Below are 23,351 nucleotides of genomic sequence, written 5' to 3'. Positions count from 1 at the left end.
CTCCAGCCGCAGCCCGGGGTGTGCACGGGCTGGTGGAAGGGGCCGGGGGCTTCGCCCTGCCCAGACGCCCTTCCCCAGGTCCCTGCACGGCGCCCCCATGGGTCTCTTACATGGTGGGCACAAAACGCACACTCGCTGAGCACAGAAGGGCTCAAGTGTCAGAAGCCTTGAAGCCGTGGAAGGAGGAACCCATACAAGGGCCTGTGTCCCTCACATCAGCAGCTCCCAAACCGCAGCCGCCCAGTGGCAGCGGGCGACCGGGCTTGTTCTGCTCGAGCCCAGCAGCACACAGGGCCGGGTTCTGCTTTCATTCCAGCAGCGCCAAATCCTGGGACTGATCATGTTCTCCTCTTCGCACTGGCTCTGGGAAGTTCAGAACCAAAAGGGGGCCCAGGTGCTGAGTGTATGGGACACGGGAGCAAGTCCACAGCCCGTGTGTTTCACTCCCGCTTCCTTCACCCCACCCCCTCACTTATTTTCTCCCCTTAATCCTGCGGCCCCATGTGTCTGCTTCTCTGCCACCTGGAGCCTTTGGGGAAGGAGGCATCATCACATCAGCAAAGCGAGCATGGAGCATGGACAGCCCAGCGGCATGGCGGGCAGACCAGGGTCTGCGGTCGGGGGGCTGGGGTCGCCCAGCCCTGCTCCCAAACCCCTGAGTGGTGGTGCAAGTCTTCCTCTCCCAGGACCTCTGTTTCCTGGCATGTCCCCTCATCACTCACTGCCCCCCCAGGGGATGTGCTAGGCCTGCAGACAGGAGCCTCCCTTTCACAGGCCCCGCCGTGACCCCGCTTCCCTGCCCCCAGGTCCCCATGAGGAGCTCCCGCCAGGCCCCAACACCGCCCCTGCCGCTCTAGCCCTGTCGTGAGTCACGCGGGGGGGCAAGGCGCAAAGGCATCGGGGGCCCAGGGGATGGTGGGGGCTTACCTTGAGGACGAAGCCGTCGGGGCAGGCACGGTCATACTTGTACACCTTGTAGACAACCAGGAAGACGACACAGGTGAGGAAGGCCAGGGCAAAGAGCACCAGCACGGACACCTGTGGGGGGGGCGGGGCCGTCAGCACGGCTGAGGGGGCGGCCACGCAGACACACCCACACACAGATGCACACAGACACACAGGCCCGCGGGCCACTGTACACGGGCACCGTCTCCGGAAGGAGGCACGGAACACAGAACCGGGAGGCCTCTGGTGAGAAGCAGTCAGCAGAGTCACTTTACACTGGACAACTTTTTGTACCATTTTCATTTTTTCACCACAAGCTGCATCACCTTCATTTTAAATTAGCCATTTCTAGTATTCCAGGCCTTGCATAGAGAGCTCGGGGTACAGGTGACGATCAGGCCTCATGGACATCGGACACACCATCGAGCTGTGGGTGTGGGCTGCCCTTCTGACGCTGTGGGTCACCACAGTGACGCATCAGCCAATGGCTAATCAGCTGTTCCAGAGGCACCCCTGAGCCCTGGACACCAGCCCTGCCCTTGACCTGGGGCCAGCTGGGCAGGACAGAAGACCCTCCCGGGCCCCCATCACCTCCACTCTGGACAGTTTCCTGCGTGTTCGGTTAGAGCCTGTCCTCCCCACCCTGGAGGGCGGTCCCCATTAGCATGGGGACTCGGCCTTCTGCACCGTGGCTGGACCACGGGACGTACTCAGTAATGTCGGCAGATGACGCATGACAGCCCATGAGCAGAGTGGGCCAGCGATGGGAGACCTCCCCGCTGCAGGGCCTGGGGCACGGGGGACGAAATGATGCTGCATCTGGCCTTGAAGGTGCTCCCTGGCTGCTGGGAGCCGCTGGGCAGGGGCGAGAGCGTGTCCTGGGCTGAAAGGGCGTGCAGAGGCCCTGCGGGTCAGGTCGGGAGGTGTGACCAGGAACCGCAGCACCCAGGCTCCCAGCCCAGCCCCACTACTCCCTCTCTTCTCCCCACACGGCCACCCTGGCCACCGGCCACTGCTGCCCGGGCTACGAGTCCCCACCTCCAACCACCCAGCTCACGCTCACTGCAGCCTGGGCGACACCCGTCCCCTCTGTGCCCCCCACCCAGGGAAGCAAGCAAGGAGTCTCTGTGTCACCCCCAAGGAGGCCCTTCCTGCCCATCTCTGCAGTCCGCCCCCGTCAACATCTCTGTCCTCTACCCCCCGTTCTTCCCGTGACCCCTCACCTGGGCTGTCAGGGCTGTCACCCTCTCTAGCCACTCCAGCCTGTCTGGACAACCCTCCTGCATGTGGAGCCTGCGTCTGACAAGGGGACACAGGGTGGCGCCGCGGCTGCCTCAAGGCCCAAAGCACCCCCAGGGAAGATGCCATCTGGGTTCTGGTGGCCGCTATGGCACGTGGGCAAGGACAAGACCACCCGGCCCGGGTGGGCAGCCCGGGGAGACTGCAGAGGAGCTGAGCATGGAGCTGGGTGACAAAGGAGGCTGAATCTGAGGAAGAGGAGGGGCCAGGGGCCCCGGGGACACGCGGCGGCCAAGGGAGCAGCAGAGGATGTGCGGGGCTTTCCGACAGGGGTGGCAACCCTGCCGGTGCCCGGCGCCCAGGAGGGGCAGCCAGATTCTGGGTAAGTCACCCCACTCCTCCAGGCCCAGGCTCCTGCCAGCCAATGGCAGTGAGAGGCCCCAGCGCCCGGGGCTGGTGGGAGGACAGCACCTAGGCACACGGGATGCTCTGGAAGGAAGCGTTTGCTGTTGTTGTGCAGCTGTCACCACAGCCATTCCCTGGCTCACTCGGGCCACACAGCTGGCAGACGCAGAGCTGGACTCTTGGCCCAGGCCGCACAGCCTCCCCCAGGCCCGCCGCCCTATCCCACCTGAGCCCCTCCCCACATTCACCTGACTACTGCTCACCCAAATCTGCCCTGCCTGGGACCCAGCTACCCACTGGCGGCCCCTGGGGGCAGCAAGGGCCACTTCAGCAGCTCCTTCCACAGTCTAGAATAGCAGGGTTGGAGAGCTGTATTTAAAATAACTGAACTCCTTCGTAACCCTCTATATTCTATTTTGGGCATTTGAAAACATTATTCCAAGAAGAGGTCCATGGCACACAACAGGTTAAGAAGCCCTGTTAGAATATGTCCTCCTCAATAAAATATTAGCGAACTGAATTCAAGTACACGTTAATAAATACATGCACCATGATCAAGTGGGATTCATTCCATGGTTGCAAGGATGGTTCCAACATCCACAAAATCTATGTGACATATCACAGTAACAAAATGAAGGATAAAAATCATATGACCGTCTCAACAGATGCAGAAAAAGCATGTGACAAAATTCAACGTGCATTTATGATAAAAACTCTCAACAAGTGGGTATAGAGGGAATGTACATAATAAAGGCCATATATGACAAGCCCACAGCTAACAGCATACTCAATGGTGAAAAGCTGAAAGCTTTTCCTCTAAGATCAGGAACAAGAAAGGGATGGCCACTCTTGCCAGTTTTATTTAACATAGTATTACAAATCCTAGCCAGGACAATTAGGCAAGAAAAAGAAATAAAAGGCCTCCAAATTAGAAAGGAAGAAGAAAAACTGTTACAATTTGCAAATGACAAAGTATCTATAGAAAACCCTAAAGACCACCAAATAACTGTTAGAACTAATCAACAAAGTTGCAGGATACAAAATCAACATACAAAAAAATCTACTGCATTTCTATACACTAATAAGTGAGCTATCAGAAGAGTAATTAAGAAAACAATCCCACTTACAATTGCATTCCAAAGAATAAAATATCTAGGAATAAATTTAACCAAGGAGGTAAAAGACCTGTATGAAAACTATTTATAAGTCAGTGATGGAAAAAAACTGAAGACACAAAAAAATGGAAAGATATTCTGTGCTCATGCATTGGAAGAATTAATATTGTTAAAATGTCCACACTACCACTACCCAAAGCAATCTACAGATTCAATGCAATCCCTATCAAAATTACATATTCATTTTTCACAGAAATAGAACAAACTATCTTCCGATTTGTGTCAACCATAAAACAGCCAAAGCAATCTTAAGAAGAAGAAAACCGGAGGCATCATGCTGCTTGATTTCAAACTATATCACAAAGGTATTCAAAACAGTGTGGTAGTAGTGTAAAAACAGACACATAGACTATGGAACAGAGAAGAGAGCCCATAAATCAACCCACATGTGTATGGTCAATTAGTTTATGACAAAGGAGCCAAGAATATAAAACAGGGAAAGAACAGCCTCTTCAATAAATGGTGCTGGGAAAACTGGAGAGCCTCATGTAAAAGAATAAAACTCAACCACTAACACCACATCCAAATATTAACCCAAGATGGATTAAAGACTTGAACGTAGGACCTGAAACCAGAAAACGCCTAGAAGAAAACGCAGGTAATGAGCTCCTTGACACTGGTCTTGGCAAGGATTTGTTGTATTTGACCCCAAAAGCAAAAGCAACAAAAGCAAAAATAAACAAGCAGGACTACATCAAGCTGAAAAGCTTCTGCACAGCAAAGGAAATCATCAACAAAATTAAAAAGCAACCTACTGAATGGGAAGGAATATCTGTAAATCATATATCTGATAAGGGGTTAATATAAAAATATATAAAGAACTCATAGAACTCTAGAGCAAAACCCAAAGAATCCAACTAAAAAATGGGCAGAGGAACCGCACAGGCACTTTTTTCCGGAGAAGACATACAGATGGCCAACAGGTACATGAAAAGGTGCTCAACATCACTAACCATCAGAGAACTGCAAATCAAAACCATAATGAGATATCACCTCACATCTATTAGAATGGCTATTTTCAAAAAGAAAAGAAATAGTAACGGTCGGAAAGGACGCAGAGAAAAGGAAACTCTCATGCAATATTGGTGGGAATGTCAACTGGTGCAGCCACTACGGAAAACAATTCAGAGGTTCCTCAAAAAACTAAAAATAGAACTACCGGGACTTCCCTGGTGGCACCGTGGTTAAGAATCCACCTGCCAATGCAGGGGACACAGGTTCGAGCCCTGGTCCGGGAAGATCCCACATGCCACGGAGCAACTAAGCCCGTGCACCACAACTACTGAGCTTGCGCTCTAGAGCCTGCAAGCCACAACTACTGAGCCCACGTGCCACAACAACTGAAGCCCATGCACCTAGAGCCTGTGCTCCGCAACAAGAGAAGCCACCACAATGAGAAGCCCGCGCACTGCAATGAAGACCCAACACAGCCAAAAATAAATTAAAGAATGAATTCACAAAAAAAAAAAGAACTACCATGTGATCCAACAATCCCACTTCTGGGTATTTATCTGAAGGAAATGAAAAGACTAACTTGAAAAGATGTCTGCACCCCCATGTTTACTGCAGCATTATTTACAATGGCCAAGATACAGAAGCAACCTAAGTTGCTTGGATAAAGATGTGGTATATATATTCAACGGACTATTATTCAGTCATAAAAAGAAGGAAATCTTGCCATTTGTAACAACATGGGTGGACCTTGAAGGCATTACACTAAGTGAGATAAGTCAGACCAAGTAAAACAAATACTGTTCAAGCTCACTTATATGTGGAATCTTAAAAAAAATAAAAATAAAAACTGAGCTCATAAATACAGAGATCAAATTGGTGGTACCAGAGGCAGGGGGGTGGGGGAAATGGGTGAAGGGGGTCAAAAGGTACACACTTCCAATTAAAGATAAATAAGTCCTGGGGATGTAGTATACAGCATGGTGACTACAGTTAATAAAACTGTGCTGCGTATCTGAAAGTGGATAAGAAAGTAGCTCTTAAAAGGCCTCATCACAAGAAAAAATACTGTAACTGTGTGGTGACAGATGTTAACTAGACTTACAGTGTGATCATTTCTCAATACACACAAATATTGAATCATTCTGTTGCACAGCTGAAACTAAAATATTGCTATATGTCAACTACATTTCAATTTTTTAAAAAAGAGTATAGGGACTTCCCTGGTGGCGCAGCGGTTAAGAATCCGCCTGCCAATGCAGGGGACACGGGTTCGAGCCCTGGTCCAGGAAGATCCCACATGCCGCAGAGCAACTAAGCCCGTGCGCCACAACTACTGAGTCTGCGCTCTAGAGCCCGCAAGCCACAACTACTGAGCCCGCGTGCCACAACTACTAAAGCCCGCGTGCTTAGAGCCTGTGCTCCGCAACAAGGGAAGCCACCACAATGAGAAGCCCGCGCACCGCAACGAAGAGTAGCCCCCGCTCACCGCCACTAGAGAAAGCCAGCGTGCAGCAACAAAGACCCAACGCAGCCAAAAATAAATAAATAAAATAAATAATTTTTTTAAAAAATTTAATTTAATTAAAAAAAACTTAAAAGAGTATAATCTCAAGTCTTGGAGAGACGTGCATCCTTAAACCTATCCCTTAAATCAGAAGCCACGTGGGGTTTGGTTCACAGTACCCCATCTGTTTAGGTATAAAAAGAACCCCCCTCTCTCTGCAGGACCGTGGGGAACCACCTCCTCAGGGCCGTCCTCCTGGAACCTGGCCTGGGCCTTCCATCCAGGATTCCTGGGCCCGATGGCCAAGGAGCTCCCAGAACTGAGAAATGAGAACACGACAGTCCCCCAAGCAGCCGAGGGAGAAGGCAAAGGAATAGATCCCCGGAGAATCAGCAGGAGGCATGGGGCATGGCAAACCCCAGCCCCCAACGGCGGGCTGTCCCCCTCCCCCCTCCACGCCTCAGTGAACCCCGGGCCTCTCCCGGGCCCCAGAGGCTGCTCGGAGCTGGAAAGCACATTTCCCTACATGGCATGGTGTCCCCTGCAGTCACCACGGCCTGAGTGGCCTGAGAAGCGAGCCGCAGGCCTTTCCAGGAAAATCCCCAGCTGGCTCCGAACTGGATCCTGGCTCTGCCACCCGCCACCTGTGTGACGAGCAGGTCGCCTGCGCATCTTGTCTCTGAAGAAGGGACAAGGCCTCACACTCTTACACGTTTATCAAGAGAATGAAAAGCTATCAAGGGCTGGAGAGCATGTTGCCAGCCCCACGTGCTGCACCCCAGTCAAGGTTGAATTGTGCCCCAACCCCCCCAAAAAAAGTGGAAGCCCTAAGCCTGGCACCTGTGAATGTGACCTTATTTAGAAATAGGGTCCTTGCAGGGGTGATTCAATTAACTGAGGTCATTCGGGTGAGCCCTAATCCAGTATGACTGTGTCATGAAAAGGGGACATCTGGACACAGAGGTGCACACACATGGCCACGTGAAGACGGAGGATGGAGTGATGCACCTTCAAGCCACGGAAAGCCAGGGACTGCCGGCAACGCCCCGTCCCGCCCCAGGAGCCAGGAGGAGGCACGGAAGGGTTCTCCCCCGGAGGCTTCAGAGAGCGCCTGCTGGTACCTCAGTCTTGGACCTCTGGCCTCCAGAACCGGGAGACAATACATCTCTGCTGTTGGAGTCCCCCAGTCGATGTACTTTGTCCCGGCAGCCCTAGCAAACTAACACAGCCCCTAACGCCAAGGCTGTTTTAGGCCCTGAGTGGTCAGCACTGGCTCACCTCCCCCGGAGGTCGCCCTTGTCCCTTCCCCAGCATGGCCAGGCTGGCGGCCTTCCCTCCTCCTCGCCAAAGCCCTGGCCAGGCCCACTGCCTCCCGGGGGGCTCTGGAACGTGCCAGCCTCTCCGGACACCGAGAGCGCATGTGTCCCCCATAACCCAGTATCTACCATTTCCTGAGTCAAGTGACATGAAACTCTGTCCCAGTTTGGAGAGTTTCATGAACCTCCCTCACCTCCCACCCCCATGAGACAATTAAGAATATTCCAGAACAGAATGTGAAGTCACTTAGCCAGACATACCTGTTTCCTCCAGGCCCTGGGAGTACCCTCTGGCTTTCTCCACATGGGCACGCCATGGCTGTAAGCACCCTGGAGAGCCCTGATCGCCCGAGACTCCATCTTTCCGCCAATTCTGAAATACTCTGGCCAAGAGACTAAGCCACCCATCCACTACCCATTGTGTGTCAAGCGCCCTGGGTTCTAGGCCTGCTCGGCCAACACACACAGTGACTCTGGAAAGGGCATCTGGCCCCTGACCCTCGGTCCCCTCTCAGCTGTGAAGAGGGAGCACCCACATTTACAGTGGGGCGTCCCGGAGACCTGGGCAGAGCAGCCCCTCACTGAACAACATAAGCCCCACTCCCTCAGGGCTGCGGCCTCAGAGCAAGGAAGATGCCTGGAGACCATCAAATCCAGCACCTTCCTGTACACGTGACGGAGGCCCAGCCACTGAAAGGCAGCACCTCCAACGGGAACAATGGGACACCCAGGTGGCCGAAAAGCCCGGGGCGCACACAAGAGGAGGGGCAGCCATCACCTCAGTGGCCCGACCTGAGCACAGAAAAGGCCCCAACGGCGCTGTGTACCAGAATCACAGGAGCCTCCAAGGATCCCGGTACGCGGACCCCAGACCGGAGACCCCAGACCGGGAGACCCCAATACCCAGACCCCAGACCAGGAGATCCCCGTACCCGGACCCCAGACCAGAGACCCCCGATACCCGGACCCCAGACTGGGAGATCCCCATACCCGGACCCCAGACCGGAGACCCCGATACCCGGACCCCAGACCGGGACACCCCGATACCCGGACCCCAGACCGGAGACCCCAGACCGGGAGACCCCAGACCGGAGACCCCAGACCGGGAGATCCCCATACCCGGACCCCAGACCAGGAGACCCCAGACCGGGACAACCCGATACCCGGACCCCAGACCGGGAGATCCCCATACCCGGACCCCAGACCGGAGACCCCGATACCCGGACCCCAGACCGGGAGACCCCGACACCCGGACCCCGGACCGGGAGATCCCGATACCCGGACCCCAGACCGGGAGATCCCCATACCCGGACCCCAGACCGGGAGATCCCCATACCCGGACCCCAGACCGGAGACCCCGATACCCGGACCCCAGACCGGGAGACCCCAATACCCAGACCCCAGACCAGGAGATCCCCATACCCGGACCCCAGACCGGAGACCCCGATACCTGGACCCCAGACCGGGAGACCCCAATACCCAGACCCCAGACCGGGAGACCCCAGACCGGGAGACCCCAATACCCAGACCTCAGACCGGGAGACCCCAGACCGGGAGAACCCGATACCCAGACCCCAGACCGGGAGACCCCAGACTGGGAGATCCCCATACCCGGACCCCAGACCGGGAGACCCCAGACCGGGAGATCCCCATACCCGGACCCCAGACCAGGAGACCCCGATACCCGGACCCCAGACCGGGAGACCCTGATACCCGGACCCCAGACCGGAGACCCCAGACCGGGAGATCCCCATACCCGGACCCCAGACCGGGAGACCCCGATACCCGGACCCCAGACCGGGAGATCCCCATACCCGGACCCCAGACCGGAGACCCCGATACCCGGACCCCAGACCGGGAGACCCCAATACCCAGACCCCAGACCGGGAGATCCCCATACCCGGACCCCAGACCGGAGACCCCGACACCCGGACCCCGGACCGGGAGATCCCGATACCCGGACCCCAGACCGGGAGATCCCCATACCCGGACCCCAGACCGGGAGATCCCCATACCCGGACCCCAGACCGGAGACCCCGATACCCGGACCCCAGACCGGGAGACCCCAATACCCAGACCCCAGACCAGGAGATCCCCATACCCGGACCCCAGACCGGAGACCCCGATACCTGGACCCCAGACCGGGAGACCCCAATACCCAGACCCCAGACCGGGAGACCCCAGACCGGGAGACCCCAATACCCAGACCTCAGACCGGGAGACCCCAGACCGGGAGAACCCGATACCCAGACCCCAGACCGGGAGACCCCAGACTGGGAGATCCCCATACCCGGACCCCAGACCGGGAGATCCCAGACCGGGAGATCCCCATACCCGGACCCCAGACCGGGAGACCCTGATACCCGGACCCCAGACCGGAGAGCCCAGACCGGGAGATCCCCATACCCGGACCCCAGACCGGGAGACCCCGATACCCGGACCCCAGACCGGGAGACCCCGATACCCGGACCCCAGACCGGGAGCTCCCCATACCCGGACCCCAGACCGGGAGACCCCCATACCCGGACCCCAGACCGGGAGACCCCAATACCCGGACCCCAGACCGGGAGACCCCGATACCTGGACACCAGACCAGGAGATCCCCATACCCGGACCCCAGACCGGGAGACCCCGATACTCGGACCCCAGACTGGGAGACCCCGATACCCGGACCCCAGACCGGGAGCAACACCCAGGCATCAGTATGTGAGCCCACCCCCCAGCCCCAAACACCTCCTGTGTTCTCAGCCTTGCTGAGAACCGTGGGGGTGAACAGTGGATCCCACTTTTGCGTCGAACTTCTGCAGCCAGGGGGCTCCTGAGCTCCCACCCAAGCTCTGCCCTGTTGCACCCAAACACCATATTGATGGCAGCTCCAGAAATTTCGTTGCCTCTGCACTACGTACGGTAGGCGGTTTAAATAAAGCTTATACACTCCTACGACAGCACCTGCAAGGCCACGTTACTGACTGCATCTTACCAACGGGGCAACGGAGGCTCAGACATGTAGACGACTAGGCCAAGGGAAGCCGGCTGATACCCTACAGGTATCCAGGTCCTAATCCCTGGAACCTGCATATGCCACTTTACATGGTAAAAGGGACTCTGCAGATATGATCAAGTCAAGGGTCTTGAGATGGAAGATTATCCTGGATTATCCAGAGGGGCCCTCAGTGGAACCACAGGCGCCCTTATAAGAGGGAGGCAGAGGGCGAATCTGCCACAGAGACACCGATGGGAAGATAGAGCAGAGAGAGATTGGAGATGCTGTGCTTCAGGCTTTGCAGATGGAGGGAGGGGCTGCAAGCCAAGGAATGCAAGCAGCACACCTCCAGAGGCTGCAAGAGGAAGCACAGCCAGTGCGACTGATTCAGGACCTCTGGCCTCCAGGACTGTCAGAGGATGAATGCGTGTGGTTTTACGCCACTCAGCTGCCCCAGGAAACTAATTCACCTCCTTGCAAGCCCACCTCCCCATAGACAGAGCCCCTGCGGGCAGGGCTGAAACCACACAACAGGCAGAGGGAGACGAGTGAATGAGTCAGTGGGTGGATGCAGCTGGCAGGTAGCCCATCCCCCAGTGAGGACTTACAGGGCAGCCCTTGGGTGCCAGGAGCCAACCCAGAGCATCTACACATCAAGTGGAACATAAATTCAGTTTACCGGGGTTTATTAAGGAAATGATCATGCAGAGGAAGGGGGCAGGACCCCGGGCAGCTCTGCCCTCCAGGGTCCCCTGGAGGCCGGGACCCGGCTGGACGGGCAGTACCCAAACCTGCCGCTGTCCTCTCCGGGTGGGGCTGTGGGCCTGGGGGCCAGGGATGAAGGCCATGGAGGCCCTTGGTTGGCAGAAGGGTGTTTCCTTAGAAGCAGGGCCTTTGTTTCAGGGCCGACATCTCTATCAGGCACACAAAACCCAGTGCTGGGGCCCGCGATGCTTTTAATGACCCCAGAAAATGGTTTTAACTTTTGCTTCAAAACCAGAAAAAAAAATAATGAATCCAGCCTGGATCATATTCATCTTTAGTCCAAGACAGTCATAAGACGTTTTTTGTTTTTTTTTTTTAAGGAGGAAAGGGCCCACAAAGGCAAAAGCGTCTTGGGCCCCAAGGCCCTGCCTTTCTACATCGACGGAATCCCTAGTGGCTGGTGGAGGTTCCCGGCCACCATGGAGTGACCTTGGCCAGCAGGGTCAGCCCTGGTCTCTGCTGAGTGGTGTTAACTCACCACAGCACGGAGTGAGAACCGGGAGGGGAAGGTGGGAGCAGAGGCCAAACCCCCCCATGCGGGGAAGCGGTCCAGGAGGGGGCGTCTGGTCTTGAAGGACGGGGAGCGCTCCTGGGAAGCTCAGGAAAGTGTGTTGTAGTCAGAGGGAGAGAGAGGTTGTACCAAAGCCCCAGGCATCCAGGACACAGTGTGTTCAGCCAGTGCGGCTGGAGCATCACACGTCCTGCAGGAGAGCGGCACGGGTGGGTGACAAAGGACCCCATGTGCCACACCAAGAGGTGGGAGACCAGACGGTTCCTGGGCGCTGCGGGATTCCAGAAGGCGGCTGCCCCTCTATTATGTCCCAAATTAGCATTTCTCACAGCGCTGGGAGGTATCACCAGCTGCCTAAAGGACAGATGTTTGCCATCAATTTACGTGTGTGTCAGAGCAGATACTACATGGTCCCTAAATTGACATCACTTTTGTGCAGCTGTCAATAAAAGCTCTAAAGCAGGACACAGTGGGGTGAAATTCCAGCTACTGTACAGGGTGTACTCATCACCCCGTGTCCTCCAGCGGGTGCCCCATGGTGACCCTCACTCCACTGCTGTGGGCAGTGGGCTTTAAGGAACAGTGTGTGGGAGCAGCGGGGGTCGAGGGAGAGCCTGGTGTAGAGTTTCTACCATGTTTGTGCCACTGACCTCTGGCAGCCACGTGAAGCCTGTAAATCCTTCTCAGAATCATGCTTAAAATGCATAAGACACAACACACAGGAAAAAAAACCAATCACACTGAAATACTATTATCAAAATATTGCAAAAATGTGCATTTGTGATATATTATGCATGTGCTTCCTTATTAACACACCAAGAAAAACAAGATCTTATAATACTGTGATTTCAAAGGAAAGATGGGACTAAGCACTTCCCAAAATCTTGGCAACACCTGCAGTGTGATACAAAGAACATTTGGGATTTGCATTGGTGACAGTCACGGGATTTACTTATACTACTGCAGTTGATCGCCTACAGTAAAAAGTGAAAGAATGTGTACACTGCAGACTATAACACGTTGCTGAAAGAAAGTAAAGAAGACCCAAATAAATGAAAAACACCATGGATTGGAAGACTTAATAATGTTATGATGGGAATACTTCCCAGACTGATCTACAGATTCAGTGCAATCCCTATCAAAATCCCAACAGCCTTTGCTGTAGAAATGGAAATTGCAAGGTATAGTGAATACCAAAGCAATCTTGAAAATGAAGAATAAGCTAGAGGACTCACGCTTCCCAATTTCAAAGCTTACAGTTTCAAAACTTACAGCTACAGGGCTTCCCTGGTGGCGCAGTGGTTGGGAGTCCGCCTACCGATGCAGGGGACATGGGTTTGTGCCCCAGTCCGGGAGGGTCCCACATGCCGCGGAGTGGCTGGGCCTGTGAGCCATGGCCGCTGAGCCTGCGCGTCCGGAGCCTGTGCTCCGCAGCGGGAGAGGCCACAACAGTGAGAGGCCCGCGTACCGCCAAAAAACAAAACCTTACAGCTACAGTAATCAAAGCAGTGTGGGACTGACATAAGAACAGCCATATAAATCAATGAAATAGAAGGGAGAGTTCAGAAATAAAACCATGTGTTCATGGCCAACTGATTTTTTCGCTAAGTGCACCAAGACCATTCAATGGGGCAAGAACGGTCTCTTCAATAAATGGTGTTGGAACAACTAGATATCTGCACACCAAAGAATCAAGTCGGACCCTGACCTCACACCATATACAAAAATTAACTCAAAATGGAATAAAGTCCTAAATATAAAAGCTAAAAGCCATAAAACTCTTAGAAGAAAACATAGAGGTAAATCTTCATGACCTTGGATTTGGCAACGGTGTCTTAGATGTGACACCAAAAACACAAGCAACAAAAATAAACTGTACTTCACCCAAATTTTAAAATTTTGTGCATTAATGAACACTAGCAAGAAAGTGAAAAGACAACCCACAAAATGGTAGAAAATATCTGCAAATGATACATCTGATAAGGATCTAGTATCCAGAGCATATAAGGAACTCCTACAACTCAACAACAGGAAGACAAACAACCCAATTTAAAATGTGAAAGGACTTGAATAGACATCGCTCCAAAGAAGATAAACAAATGGCCAACACAGGAAAAGACGCTCAACATCATTAGCCGTTAAGAAATGCAAATCAGGGCTTCCCTGGTGGCGCGGTGGTTGAGAGTCCGCCTGCCGATGCAGGGGACACGGGTTCGTGCCCCAGTCCAGGGGGATCCCACATGCCGCAGAGCAGCTGGGCCCGTGAGCCATGGCCGCAGAGCCTGCGCGTCCGGAGCCTGTGCTCCGCAACGGGAGAGGCCACAACAGTGAGAGGCCCGCATACCACAAAAAAAAAAAAAAAAAGAAATGCAAATCAAAGCCACAATGAGATACACTTCACCCCCACTAGAATGGCTATAATAAAAAAATAAACAAGTAACAAGTGTTGGTGAGGATATGGAAAAAGTGAAAACCTTGTACACTGCTGTGTATATAAAAGGGAATATAAAATGGTGCAGCTGCTGTGGAAAACAGCAGTTCCTCAGTATGTTAAACATAAAATCACCACACGAACCAGCAATTCCATTCCTGGTTACATACCCGAGAGAACTCAAAACAGGTGGTCACAGAGAAACCTGTACATGAATGTTCCCTCCAGCACTATTCACTCTTAACCAAAAGGTAGAAACAATGCAAATGTCCATCAATGGATGAATGGATACACAAAATGTAGTCTTACCCGTTCAATGGAACATTCCTCAGCCATAAACAGGAATAATGTAGTGATACAAGCTGCAACCTGGATGAACCTTGAAAACATTATCCTAAGTGAAAGCAGTCATACAGGACCGAATATTGTATGATTCCACTTACATGCAGTGTCCAGAACAGGGAAATCCACAGAGACAGAAAAGAGATTAGTGGTTGCTTAGGGCTAAGGGCAGGGGGAAATGGGGAGTGACTGCCAATGGGTATGGGGTCTCCTCTGGGGGTGATTGAAAATGTTCTGAAAATAGATAATGGTGATGGTTGGGCAACACCACGCATGTAGTAAATGGCACTGAACACTTTAAAATGGTAAATTTTATATTATGTATATTTTACTACCAAAAAAAAAGGGCCAGAGGCAGGAGGCCGGCCTGTGGCAGGGGTCCAGAAGAGATGGTGAGCCCAAGCCAGAGCAGCCCTGCCCCAGAGGCAAGAGGGGTCAAGGGGTGTTTTCTGGAAAGAACAGCCAGGAATGGACAGCAAATAGGATATGGGCCTCGGGGTGAACTTTATAAGGAGTTTATAAGGATGGGACCATGTGCCCGAGATGCTTGGGACAGTCCTGGCTGACAGTTACTGCTCCGGCATCCCCAGTGCACAGGGTCCACCATCAGTCTCTGAAGTGTCCTGGTCTGGGCCATGAATTACACGGCCACTCGACTTACAAGGCCCTGGCCCTTATACCTGTTCTCCAAATATTCACCATGAGTCGGGAATTAGCAGTCACCCTGTTTCATAGACGAGGAGCTCGATGGGCACTTGAATTTGCTGTGTTCCCATCTGCTCTTTCTGGCCTGGGATCTCCTCTCCTGCCAGGGAGCCTCCCGGGGGTCACTGCCCAGCTGGGATGGGAACTAGGGCATCTGCAGCAGGGGAGAGTCACCCCGCAGGCCCCATGCAGCTGTGGGTATGGAAAGCAGAGCCTGGCGGGCTCGGTGTCAGATGGATGTGGGGCCGAATCCTACTGCTATCCCCAATTAGCTGGCTGACCTTGGGCCGGTTCCTCTCTGACCTTAATTCCCCACCTCCAAAATTAGGACAGTAAGATCAACCTTCAAGACTGTTACTAAGAGTCCAGGCAGGCAGCATTGGGTCGATGGTGGCTGGGTCATCCTTACTCTGCTCTCTCTGCCCTCCCACCCTCAGGAGGGAGAGGGGAAAAAAAAATGTGCTTTTCTGCTGAGTAATGCAGTTAAAAAAAAAAAAAAAAAATCTTGGAAAAATAAGATGAATCCTGACATCTCCAAGCATTTACAGCACTAAGTATTTTCGGTAACCCACACAAAATGAACATACAGCCACACCCCCCAGATGACTCAACCCACTTAATTATTCCATTCCAGATGAAGCTCCCACTCTCTAGCTGGGCCAGGAAACCGCAAAACGGGGCAGCTGAACCCTGCATGACGCCCTGCTGAAGGTGACAGTGTTGAGATGCATTTCTAGGATCCCCAGTGCCACCTTGCAAAGACCACGCCCACTGCTGAGTGCCAAGGCAACGGTGCCGCCGTTCATAAATATTTAACAAATGCATCTTGAAACACACCAGGGGATTATTGGAGAGGGTGGAAAACAGATGGACACCTAGGAAGCTCAAGGTCATTAAGGATGTGAGAAAAGATACGAACCACCCACAGATTCATCTGTTGACAGAAGGCAAAGGGACCCCCAATGCAGCACATGGACACTATTCAAACAAACCTGGTCTCTCCTTCCAGGACATTTTCCCAGCCCTGCACCAACTGTGTAATGCCGACCTTGGAATCTCTGAAAGCCCCGAGGGCAACATGGAACCAGGGGAAGGGGTGCGTCTTGTTCGCCCAAACCCTGAACTCACAACGAGACGGTGTGTAGATGTCGGAGGCGTCAGCAGCCCTCCATCACGGCAGTCACAAGCATAAACCTTCCTTTAATCTGCCTAAGTATGGCCCCTCCATCCTCCGAGCGTGAAGAAGCAGCCTCAGCAGCACTGCGACACGCCGCTCTGCATGGGTGAGGGGGACTGTGCAATTAAAACACTGTTTAGGTTTAGTTAATTTGAGAAACATCTCGGGCCCGTGTTTATTCTCGGCATAGATACACCTCCAGGTAATTCAACAACTGCTTTCCTCGTTGACACTCACCTTTTCGGGAAGCCTAGACTCTGGGCCACCTCTGGGTGACTCATCCAGCAGTCCCTGTGTGGCAGAGCCTCAGAAAACCCTCTCCCCAGCCAGCAGCTACCTAGCAACCAGCCTAGCAACCTCGCAGCCAAGAGATTAATCCCCAGGTGCTAATCATAAAGCAACATCCAAAAGGACATCTCATCTCGAGGATGCCATCCGCAGGTACACAAAGATGAGGGGCAGAGCAGGGGCACCTCGCTCCTGAACTACACAAATCGCAGACAAAAGGGGGGCACGCTATTTACGTGTTGCTTCAACAGCTGAAAGGCACGATTTCATTTCTGCGATTCACACACGGAGCCGAAAAGAACGAGGAGACAGCTGGGCTGGGGAGCCACGTGGAAGCTGCCCCACCACCAGCAGGATGAGGAAGATGCTCTGCTCCAGCCACAGCTGTGACTGACCGTCAAGTGGGATGGGGGGGCAGGGGGAGAGGTCCTCCTCTCCGTTGCCCACACACATCCCAGTTTTCCAGGAGACCGCCCCCAGCCCTCAGCCAGCTGACGTCTCCCACCAGGGAAGCACGCCTCACCGTGTGCGTGCATTCAGAGACGGCAGAAACACAACTGGGCAGTAAAAGGCCGAGAGAACATTCCGGAAAGGCCAGCACTCTTAGCATTTCCAAAAGGCACCAGCCCTCCTGAGCCTGCCCAGTCCTGGTGCTGGAACGCAGCCCACCCATAAAGGGTCACGAACTCAGTAGGATCACCTGGAGAGCTTGTTACAATGCACGTCCCCAGGGGCCAGGGTCTCTCTGTTGAAATCGAACCTCAGGTGATTCCAACACAGGTGGCCCCAGACCACACCTGGAGGCCACCTCCCGCGCACAGACCCCACGGCCGGCACGCAGGCAGCCGGGTAAACCAGCTTCCCGTTCAGCAGGGCTCTGGAGCAAAGGCAGGAGGTGTGCAGGATGCGGGGCATCGAGCTGAGCGACTCAGGCCCACAGGCCTCTGGGTCAAGCTGGCCAGGTCCCCTCACGCTGACTGTGGGACCCTGGGCAGGTCACCTGCTGAATGTGTGATCACCTGTAAAGGGCCACACCCACTCATGGCCCAGAGAGGGCTCCCTCAGGAGCTGCCATCAAACTTACCCAACAAGCGAGGGTCCCTGGAAATCTCACCAAGTCCCCATCACTGGGGGCCAACAGCCCAGTCAGTCATCCCCTGACTTATGGAGTTGTCACTGCACATGTGTCCAGCACCAGAGGGGAGGCATCAGGGAGCTCCTCTCTTGCCCGACACAGAGGGGCTGGAAAGTTCTGTCTGCACCCAGAGCCCCGCACCTGCACTCTGCCTGACGGTGGCTCAGGGGGCGCTATGCTCTGTCTCTCCCCCAGGTCACCGACTCAGGTCAGGGGGCCTTTGCTTACCAGGGCCACCCCACTGGACACTCATCCCACTCACAGGGACACCAGGTGACAGGCCTCACACCCAGAGAGAAGCATGAGTCAGGGAAAGGGGTCTGGTCACCGTGACATAAAAGGAAAGGAAGGCAGAAAAATGATGCTTACACGGGGGAGGACTCGGGGTACGTGGGCCCCCCCATATCCGAAGGCTGCTGGGAAGGAGGGCGACTTGTGTTTCGATCGAGGCCACAGGGCAGCAGTCACTGGGAAGTGTTTTTTTTTTTTTTTAACGTCTTTATTGGGGTGTAATTGCTTTACAATGGTGTGTTAGTTTCTGCTTTATAACAAAGTGAATCAGTTATACATATACATATGTTCCCATATCTCTTCCCTCTTGCATCTCCCTCCCTCCCACCCTCCCTATCCCACCCCTCCAGGCGGTCACAAAGCACTGAGCTGATCTCCCTGTGCTATATGGCTGCTTCCCACTAGCTATCTACCTTACGTTTGGTAGTGTATATATGTCCATGCCTCTCTCTCGCTTTGAATCAACAAAGGAAAAGGCTTCTTAGAAGCAGAACAATCCAGCAGCGCAATAGGTTGCCTGGGGCTGAAAGCATCCCATGCAAATGTGTCCTCCAGAAGCCACGTGGACCTCAGGTGTTACAGCCAAGAGCAGGCTGCTTGGGTTCAAGATCTCTGCCTTGGTTTTCCCTCAGTTGTAATATGGAGATAATAATGGTGCCTGCCTCATGAGGTTTCTGAGTATAAAATGAGATCATAAGCGTAACAAGCTTGACCCAGAGTCTGGCTCATGGGAGCACTCCGCTACTGTTAGATGCTGTTACTGCCTCGTTACAAAGGGGGGTGGAAACACCAGGAGAATGAGGTTAATCCCAGGAGGCTTCATGGCAGAGGTGATATCTGAGCTGGCACTGGAAGGTGACGGAAGGGGAACGGGGTCTGGGACTTGGAAGTTGGGGCCCATAGGGAGGTGTGTATGGCAGGAGATGTGAGGAAGGGTGCTGGCCTCAGAGGCAGAGTCATGGGGAGCACCCCAGCAGCCCCCGGTGACCACCTGGGACTCAACAGCCTCATCTGCAAAAGAGGCAATGACGCCCCCTTCCGGGTGGCTGTGAACCACAGGGAGGCCACAGATCTAAATGTACAGACACGCCTGGTTTAGGTACAGAACTGGGGAAACGGCCACTGCACTGCAATAATCCCTTGAGCACCAACTGCATATACCACCTTCTTAGACATTCTCAGACATCCCAGGAGGTGGGAGCAGAGAAGGCAGGTCTTCTGCCACCACAGCCTGATCCACTGGGGCAGGCACGGGTCTTCTGGGTCCTCAGGTTCTGGGCAACTGGAGCCAGGGAACCACACAAAGGTCCAGCTGTGGCTGCCGAGAGCCCTGATGGCCCACGTGCATCACCCACGCCTTGAACAAGGGACATGGGGACCTGCATGAGGTGAGCGTTCATGAAAAGCACCAACAAAGGACCCCAGAGGTGGGGACGGAGCCTGGCATGCAAGCAACAGACGAAGGGATAGCAGTTCAAGCTGCTTTGTGGACACACAAAATGCCGGGGCCAGGAGAGGCAGAGTTCAAATCAGGAATGACAAACCCAGACACGCTCAGATATCCAGATGGCGTCTGCCATCGGGATGATGGCTATCGTGCCCTTAAAACTGAGGTCACCTCTGCCTCAGCCGGGGGTCGATCCCCGGGCGTGGACAGGGCAGGTCACGCAAGTGGCAGCAGATGAGGCACACGCCAAGCAGCTGGCCAGAGCGGGAGAGAGATACTGACCTTAGGTCAGTCCAACCTGACCCCGTGAACCTCACAACACGGATGAATTACCAAGCCAGGAGCCACCAGAAGAGCATCTCAACCTATACACCCTCCTGAGGCCACCAACAGAAACCACAGATGCAGGCCTCTCTCTCTGCGCCTCAACTGCCCCATCTATAGAATGGGTTATACTAATAGTACCTGCTTCTCGGGGAGGGTTGCCGGGAGGATTAGATGAGCTATCACAAGTGAACACCCCACAGACACAAAAGACGACGACTCTGACGGCACCCGCTGGCTTGGCCGGCCCCTCTATGGTTTTCCTCCAGGCCGGGGAGGCAGCACGGAGTGATGGGAAGGATTGAAAGTCACATTATGCCCTGGCATCCCCAGTCACCCCACAAGGCCACCTCACTCCTTGGGCTTCACTTTCATCTCTTAACCAGTTCACAGGTGCGTCATGGAGATCGAACAGGATGCAGTGTGCAAAGCGGCTTTGGAAACTGCAGGGCACGGAGGTGGGCAGGTGCCCATGCACCCAGCATAGAGACGCGGCTCACACATCCACGTGGGTGGCAGGCAGGGAGCCAGCCACGGCCACCCTTCGAGGCCTGGGTGACCTACTCATGTCGCCCACGTCACCCTTCCGAACCCAGGTGAGGGCCTCCATTTTGCCATCTGTTTCCCAAAGAACAAGTTTCCAGAAGATCAACATCCTAACTTGTTCCTCAACCAGCACAGCTGCTTCCATCCTCAGAGGCCACCCAGACGCAGGGGAGAAGGCTCTGTCCCCAGGCCTGGCTGCAATCCCGCCCCTTTCAGCAGCTGTTCTTCCCTGAAGAACAGTCCAGAGAAAGGTTTCCCTGCCCAAAGTGAGCACTTCCAGCAACCCATGTACAGGGCCAGCCAGGCCCCACCCCTCCACATCCTGTCAGATGGAGCGTGAACACAAGGGCTCTGCAGTGGGCCACCTCTGACTCCCGGTCCTGCCACGCAGAGCGATGACCACCCTGTGCCTCAACTTCCCCATCTGCAAAATGGGCTACATGGATAGTCCTGACCTCCTGGGGAGGGATGCTTAGCTGAGCCTGCAGATGCCAAGGCTCAGACTGGGTCCTGGCACTAAGTAAGTGCGATGGGTTGCCCTTTTGTTATTGTCTGCCCTCCTCCCGGAACTGAAGGGATTTTACTGTTTGGTAAGTGATCTGTCGTATGTTTATAACCTTTGCCTAAAAGAAAGTTTAGGGATGGGTCTTCCCCGTTATTAAAACTAAGTAATGTTGATCATTTTGGAAGATAAAGGAAAGAAAGAAGAAATTTTAAAAACCACAAGGTCAATTTTGCACATCTGGGGTCAGCCCACATCCGTGTCTCGTCCTGTTCCCATCACTCCACAGGTCATCTCTGCAGCTCAGTGGACCCCTCCTGGGGGCAAAAGCAGCATCTCATCCGCTTCCAGGGCCACTCACCTTGAACCTCTCGGTAACACCCTCGGTGATGCTGACGGTGAACTCAGCTATCTTGGGAGGACGTGTTTTGCCTTTCTTGCGGTCAGGTTCATATTCAGTCTTAGTTTTCACCACCACCTTGTCCAGGAAACAGAAGCAAACAGTCAGTAGTACAGCCAGATACATTCAGACACACCTGTCCAAAGAGGACAGGTGGGGAAACCCTCGTTCAGAGTCACCATTTCACCAGGAAGTATTTCACAGAAAGAATGAGAACAGCCACCACTTATTAGAAATCTCCTCTGTGCCGAGACTTTCAGCACATTACCATTAATAATCCTGATAGCAGCCCCAGGAGGGAAGAATGATAACGGAGGGGCAAGGAAGTACGGTACATTGGTCAAGGCCACGTAGCTAGTAGGTGGCAGGGCTGAGAGAAGTGAGCAGAGCTCCTGACTCCTAACTTGGCGCTCCCCTCACTGCCCAGAGCTTCACTGGCCCAGGTGGTGGGAAGGATGCGCTGATTTTTTCACTGGTCTTCACGTGCCGCCACGGGTAAAACAGGAAGATTCAAGGGCACTATTGCCCTCCAGCACCAGGAAGGAGCAGGCAGCCAGCCTTCAAGCAAATCGCCCTTGGGGAGTCTGTCGCTACCCCACCACCCTCCTCTCTCCCTTGTCTTGGCAACAGCCCTTAAAGGGTCTCCCTGCTCTGTCCCCCCTCCACTCTCCACTGGGAAGCGGGAGATGTTTTTCCAACCACGGAATCTGCTCTGCCTCTGCCCCAGGCAAACCCTTTCCCGACACCCAACGCCCAGCGTCAGCTGCACCCTAATCCACCCCTCGAGCCTCCACCCTCGGATGCTCACAGCCTCTCCGCACCATCACTGCCCCCATCACACCCCGTTGCCAGGGCTGTTTCCTTCTCTGTCCCCATTGGATGCGGAGGCGAGGGGTCTGGGAGCAGTGTCCGGGGGCTATGTGTGTCTAGTCCTCAAATGCCCACCCCCTAGAGCAGAAGCCAGGAAGTTGGACTGGAGAGAGACAGCCCCCCACCCTCTTCCTCACCCAAGTGACAACGCCCTTCACTGGGTGAACCACAGCGTGGGGACACACTGCCCTCCGTGGGGGTGGGACCCAGCGCAGAACAAGCACTCAGGACACTGTGGGCGCTCCCAGACTGAGCCGTGACACCAGATGCAGCCTCAGGAAGAAAGTGGCCCACGCCATGCGACACTGAAAAGTGCTCTAAGGGCCACACCCCTCTAAAGCACACTCTTGCCTCCCTCCTCCCTTCCGTTACATGCAGCTCTCCCTGCGCTCAGTGCGACAGCCTGCGTGCCCACCCTGGGGGCACCCATCTCTAGGGCAGCACCTGGGCCTCACCCTGCCATCCTCGAACCCCAACTGTACCTGAGTAGCTGTGGGACCCTGAGCACACCCTTGGCTACCTGGAACCTCAGTTTCCCGGCCTGTGACATGGGTGCAAGGCCTATCTGGTAGGGCTACTGTGAGGAGGAGGGAATCCACGGGACCCTGAGCCCAGTGGGGAGCCGGTCAGGATCCCATCAGCCCGGATTCCATCTGCCTCTGCCACTAACAAGCTAGGTGACTTCGGGCAAGTTCCTTAAACTCTCTGTGTCTCCATTTCCACACCTGTAAAATGGGGTAACAGTGGTAGTTACCTCCTAACGCCAGTGTGTTAAAGTAACTGAAAGCCATAAAGCATGCGGACAAGTGCCTGGTGAGTAACAAGCATTCAAACACGTCAGCTGAGACTGGCCCTGAGGCTGCTACCAGCTCTGTGACTACCGGCACTGTTGCACCTCAGAACCTCGTGCTCAGCACACATTCTATTTACAACCTGAACTGTGTTACCAGCCCTCGGACACGCGTCCCCTGGGACAGGTGACATCACCTCCCTGAACCCTAGCTGGGAGCAACATGTTGCCGCTGTTCGGGTTAAGAGATGTCTCGTGAGAGTGCGGTCTGGCTCCAAGCAGGGCAGAGCAAGGGGCCCCGCCAGG

At 54.3% G+C, this 23,351-nt stretch overlaps 1 protein-coding gene across 3 annotated transcripts in view; it reads right to left on the bottom strand.

Moving 5' to 3' along the window:
- The window catches only part of NSG1 (neuronal vesicle trafficking associated 1), a 33,493-nt gene that overhangs the window by 7,643 nt on the left and 2,499 nt on the right, over nucleotides 1-23,351 (bottom strand). For 2 of the 3 annotated variants that reach the window (XM_033427859.2, XM_049708837.1), the window contains exons 3-4: nucleotides 21,347-21,463; nucleotides 928-1,038 (exon numbers count right to left, since the gene is read on the bottom strand). In XM_033427859.2, coding sequence (XP_033283750.1) covers nucleotides 928-1,038; nucleotides 21,347-21,463 — 228 coding nt within the window. The remainder of the gene's footprint in view (nucleotides 1-927; nucleotides 1,039-21,346; nucleotides 21,464-23,351) is intronic. The other variant, XM_033427861.2, reaches the window with a different exon arrangement.

This window comes from Orcinus orca, chromosome 4 (genome assembly GCF_937001465.1).
Source record: "Orcinus orca chromosome 4, mOrcOrc1.1, whole genome shotgun sequence".
Classification (NCBI taxonomy): Eukaryota; Metazoa; Chordata; class Mammalia; order Artiodactyla; family Delphinidae; genus Orcinus; species Orcinus orca.
The sequence above is the reverse complement of the archived record's forward strand: the minus strand, read 5'-3'. Positions and strand labels throughout refer to the sequence as shown.